General features: G+C 37.6%; 1 protein-coding gene across 1 annotated transcript in view; it reads right to left on the bottom strand.

The window, feature by feature from the left end:
* Positions 1-3,433: 3,433 nt before the first annotated feature.
* trabd2a (TraB domain containing 2A) overlaps positions 3,434-6,000 on the bottom strand; it is a 55,236-nt gene continuing 52,669 nt past the window's right edge. The window contains exon 7 of the mRNA XM_067484710.1: positions 3,434-3,681. Coding sequence (XP_067340811.1) covers positions 3,477-3,681 — 205 coding nt within the window. The 3' untranslated portion in view covers positions 3,434-3,476. The remainder of the gene's footprint in view (positions 3,682-6,000) is intronic.

Genomic DNA, 6,000 nt, shown 5'->3' with positions numbered 1-6,000 from the left:
TGTGAACCTCTGTGTTTTTACATATGTGCTGTCCATTTGAGTGGCTGGTTGAATTAGCTGAACTTGTGGGTATGAGCCTGGAAATAGACTCACCTGTTATTAGCATACAGGGTTTTAAAAAATTGAAATGACCTGTGGTGCACAGGTATAGGTGAAAAGTTTAGTTACAACTCACATAGGAGTCAAAGTAATAAGTCACTTTGTGTCCTGATGTCTTGACCGCGGTCAGCTCTAAGTACTCAGTTTGACTTCAATTCACGCCGTTTTTCATGCAGCGTTTCTGATAGTAAATGAGCTGCAACATCTGTCAACAGGAGGTAATTAGAGGAGTGACCTGCACCTTTGTTTGTTTGTTCTTTTATGGGATGACTGAGTGACTTGCATGGGCTGCTGTTTTTAAAGGTTGTGTTACACGGAGCGGAGGAAAGATCTCGTTTACAGCCGCATGCTCTTTTCTTTTGTAAGATGATGTGGGTTTAATGATTTTTGCGCAGCTGTTTGCACTGGCTACAAGTATGACTTCAGGTATGAAGTCAGTTTTTCCCTCTTAGAACATTCAATCACACACTATATGTTGTATATGCACATACATTAGTGTCAGCTAAAAAGTCAGGGGTTAATGTGTTAGACTGATTGCAAATGCCACCTGATTAATCAAAGTGTCAGAAGTTTGTCTAAATACATTAGAAGGAAAGTCCAGATGCCATTGGTGTAAATATTGTATGTGACAGTCACTGTATTCCAGTAGTTTATTTGTTGATCAAGTGCATTAACGTACCTTTGCATCAACTTTGACCATTAAACTCAATTAGTTAATTTACCACAGTTCCCAGAAAGCATTTGCAGCCAAAAACAATTGGCTGTAATCTGCATGCATTACCTCATCCAAAGCCACCGTTGCTACTATTTGTATAAAGGGAAAAAAGACAAAGAAATAGCTACTTCTTAGATTTTGTTCTGTGGTGTTCAGTGTTATGATGGAATAAATCAAACAAGACAGTTAAATCAGGCCAGTTACATCTTCTGATTGAGCCACTTACCCCTCATACCCCACTAACAGTAAACCTATAATTTTTTTTTGTTTCCTGTCCTAACATTACTCATGTACATCACTCATACACTGACCTCTTTTCCCCTCTGCTAGCAAACAGCGGCTCCTAAATCAAAGCCCAAACTAACAAGTGAATTAGCTTTCTTTTCCTGTTGATGTAACAAATCAATTAACTCTCATTTCCTGTACATCTAAAGAATTTGTTAGCTCTGGTTTCCTGTTTGTATCCTGCAGAACCTACAAACGACAGGCAGAGCAGCTGTCTTGTTTGTGGCAGACCACATGCACACATCAAACAGCTCCTAATAGCAGCCTTATCACAGCACATTAACCTCACATAAACATGGCATGAACCCTGGGCGAGGGCAGGAGGGTAGTGAGGTGTGTGTGTGCGTGTGTGTGTGCGTGTGTGCATGGTTCCAGAACATTTTTGTTCAGGACAGCCAGAGCTTAGAATAGACATAATACCATATTCAATACAAGACCAACAACTTGTGTCAACAATTAGTAATCGTGAGCCCTGAGGTATATATGTGACATGTGAATTAATCTTGTGATGTAAACATATACTGCGACAACTGAAAGAAAACCTTAGTGCACATGAAGCAGCAGGTTTTTTTCTGGTAAGGCTTTTTTATATAGTCCAAACACTGGTATGACAGAACAATCTACAGTTGATGTGGCACCTTTTTTGTGGTACCATCATAATGGTGACCATTTTATTTATGTTATTGATATTTCATTTTGATGACTCCTTCGTTATATCACAAAGCAAACTTAGGCAAACAACAAAGCATCCTAAAATACAGTAGCTGTTAAAACTCACAAAAACAAAAAAAGGCTGACCTGTGTGCAGCTCCCAGCTCCAGCTCCCTGGCTTGACCACACCTTATATAGCCTTTACCCAAAAATGGTGGAAAAATAGATTTTTTTTCACATATTAGCCCATATTAAAAAAAGTGACCCTCATAAAGGCCTCAAGATTAAAGAAATACAGCAGAATTGTTTGGGTTACTACAAGCAGTAGACACACAGTAAACCTGGGGGCCTGACTAAACCTTAAAGCAAAGTCTCAATTTGCAGTTAAGAATAAAATCAGATTTGAAGCTAGATAAATATTTTATTGTTTTAATAGAAATAACTATTACAATCCTCTCATGCCATAAGTGAAATGTGAAAGACCCAAAGCACTATGCTGTATGTGGTTTATCTCTGTAGGTAGGTTCATGTATTTCAAACGGAACAATTATTAAGTGTATTTAAAATTACACTTGAAAACATTCAAAATAACACATTTGGACATTATGGTGACAAAATTATTAACATTAAAACAGGGAATGTCTCATATGGCCTACAGCAAAACTAAATTAGTTAAATAAATTAAACATACGATCTCTATGTCAAATGACATACACACATTAACACAAATCATTTCAGCAAACACATACGGCAAAGTGAGTAATAACAACGATACATGAAGTACAACAGAATCAAATGTCCTTTCCAAAACTTTAATTTCAGTGAAGATACATGACATGTGCTATCATGGTTAGTATCTGGTGTCTTTTCAAAAATATACTGCATATCTATTTATATATTTATAAAAACATCAAAAATGTTCATATTTTTTATATTTCTAAAATTCATCTATAATATTTAGAAACAATATTTACAATGCCCTCTTTTTTATGCAGCATTCTTCTAAAATGGAAGAATAAATTACGTTCTGAGGAGGAACACCTGTTTGTAAGGCCAGGGGGTTTAAGAATTGATAGACTTTGTTTGTCTCTCTCTCTCTCACTTACACACACACACACACACACACACATGCACGCATGCACGCACACACAAAAGACCATGTGGTTCCAGTTGTACTTGTTATAGGTTATCTGATATCCAGCAATAGTTTTAATGATCTTCTTGTGTCTCTTTAGTGAGATGTTATACTCTCAGTGGCACTGAAGGTTGAATGAGGGTCTAGAAAAACACTGTAATCATTAAATGACCTGACATGGAGTGTAATTTCTGAGATATGTCTGATAATACTTCCTGTTTGTAAGCTGTTATGCAGCATTCTGTGTACTCTACTAACCTTATAAAACCTTCCTCAAAACCCCTGGTTAGATATACTTACACGCTTATCAAGGCCTCAATTTGTAAAATACATGTTCTATTGACATGATTTACCATTCAGTCCCAGCAACACAAGCTGTGTGTAACCCAAAAACCATATAGTGCACTGTTTCGTTCTCCATGCTTTTTTAGTAACCAGTCTCTGAGAGTCCCCCCACTCTATGCACCCTCCTCTACTGTAAGGCGTATGATGCATGATCAGACCTCACTCTACATGAGTTGACACATGAAACCAATCATGTGTAAGAGTTTATACTCAAGAAGGTTATTATCCAAAAAAAAAAAAGCTCTACTAGAGGAACACAATCACCATCTGTGGGATTACTGTAAGAAATGTGAAGAGGAAAATGAGTAAAGAAGAGAACGACAAGGATGTGGGTGATGTTGAAGATATGTGGTGGTAGTTGTATTGGCTGTGGACTCTGTCTGGTGGCTGAACTGTGATGTAACCATTGATGATGCGGACCAGTGGAGGAGGTGGTGTCTGGACCACAGAGCTGTGGAGAGTAGAAAAGAAGGGATTAAAATGTGTATCCTTTAAAAATTTTGACTGCCAGTCAAATTTGATGAATCCACACCAACACAATCCTGATTTCATTTAAGAAAAAACATTAAAACAAAGCTTTCATGTTATGTTGCAAAAACAGCTCATAAACCTCTCCATGTACTGAATTTACAGCAATCTAGATCAAATCTTCCCAATTCTCAAATAATTTCCTTGACTTTTTTAAAATGCGCAGCACTTTCTCTGCAGTGTTAAGCCACAATTGGGATTGAGGAAAAAGCCTGTCGCTGTTTGCAGAAGAACAAAACTCTCTGCATCCCCATATTGTCCACAAATGCCAGATGCAATTTGCAGACTGCAGGAAGTAAACAATGGAAATAGTGATGATGATGAAAGCTAGAGAGAAAATTTTATTTCAACAATTGAATCTACTCAGACATTTTACACATGCAAAACGAACCTGAATGCTTGTTTTACTCTCCTTTTTATATTACACATATACACACTCAGCCTGCTCCTTTCTGGCTGCCTCTTTTCCTCTTTATCTTATTCTAAACAAATCTGGTTATTAAATAATTTTAGTTCTCCTGTTCGATGCCAGGCCTGCATTGCTGACGTGGTTTTAACTGGGATGAGGCCAGCGAAAACAAAAACACAAGTTCCTGAAGTCACAGGATCTCCAGATACAACTGAGCTGAACACCAGTTTGGCACAGCAGTATGACATACAAGATAGTATTTCCATTTTACTGGATACTGTTTTAATGGGAGATATTTTGACAGGCATTAAGAAAAATGAAAACAAGTCTTTTATAATTTCAAAACGGAAACTAAATTATCCCTGTCCTAAATTTCCATGATTAGACTGCATCCTGACTTTGTCTGTCTGCAGCCACATGAAAGTATACTTAAAGGGATCACTGTGGAGAAACGATCGTGGGTTTGGATGTCAACTGCAATCTCCTAAGCTGAAGAAGTTGGAAAAGTTTATGCCAACCAAAGCCTAATTGCCAAATACTCATGAGATGATGAAAAACCACAACATAATAAAGAGATGCAAGCTTTAAAGTTATCAAAAAAAATTATAAAGCAGGTATTTAAATGTGTAGAGAAAGTCTTGACTCATTTTTTAAGTTATGGAGCTGCTTTATTGAGATTTGAGTGCCTCGTGGGACATACTACATAGAAACCAGGGATGACACATCACTCTGTGGCCACGCATCAAACACAACAAGAAGTGCGGCACTGTTGCTGCATCTGTTTTTTTTGCACTCCCTCTCCTCTTCTCACTGGGCCACCTTTTCAGACATTAAAATATACAAAGACGTGCGCCGTTTACAATTTCTAACATGTACACAAACAGTCTGTTTCCTTTCTGTTGAAAATACGGGGTCTCTCAAAAAGAGAGAAAACATTTCTGCAGACATAATGTACACAATGTTAACAAACCTCCTCTGTTCCCATGAAGTGCAGACGCTACATAGTTGGATTTTTTTCTTTCCATCACTAATTTGGATTAATGCGTACTGTACATGAAAAAAAAAACATGTTCACACAGAGGTAAAAATTATTTCATGCTTAAGGGCACGTTTACCTTTCTGGTAAGCCGCAATTATTCCATTCACTGACCCAAGATGCTAATGTTATACCTCAACACCTGGCTTTTTTATCTATTTTTCCTTTTTATTTCTAATTGGTCCTCTGTATTTCATTGCTGCTCTGTCCATACCCAGTGCAGGATTCTTCTCAAGGCTACAGCCAACACAAATGAGTGACTATTTTGAAATGAATTAAAATGATCTTCTGCCAACAGCCTCCTGATGCTGGAGGTAGTTCGGCTCATACTGCACAGTACACTGCACTGTTCTAAAGCAATTTGTCATATGCAGACACAGCACACCATGCAGGCCAGCACTTTGTTATACACAATTTAGGTAAATACACAGGGGGTTGACAGACTCAGCTTGAAAGCATGTTTATTCAAGCGCATAAGAAAATAAAGTCCAATAAAAAATCATACCAAACTTGAATATGTGAATGTATAGCTACAGAAAACATATTAAAATGGTTTAATTTCAGGATAAATGTTTTCTATGTTCTGCCTCATTTACATAAGCTGTGTTTTTCTTAAAAGTTAAGACAGTTACTTTGGAACTGATGAAATGACAATGAGACAGTGAGCAACTACTTTAAATGGGACAAAGATTTAGCTGTACAACATATATAAGCAATAACACTGAAGTGTTGGTCTGATGGCTCAGTGATAAGCACTGTCTCCCAACCTTAGGGGGCTGGGGGGGGCAGGAGGTGCG

This window comes from Channa argus, chromosome 18 (assembly GCF_033026475.1).
Source record: "Channa argus isolate prfri chromosome 18, Channa argus male v1.0, whole genome shotgun sequence".
NCBI classification, from domain to species: domain Eukaryota; kingdom Metazoa; phylum Chordata; class Actinopteri; order Anabantiformes; family Channidae; genus Channa; species Channa argus.
Note: the sequence above shows the minus strand (reverse complement) of the source record. Positions and strands in the feature narration are given on the sequence as shown.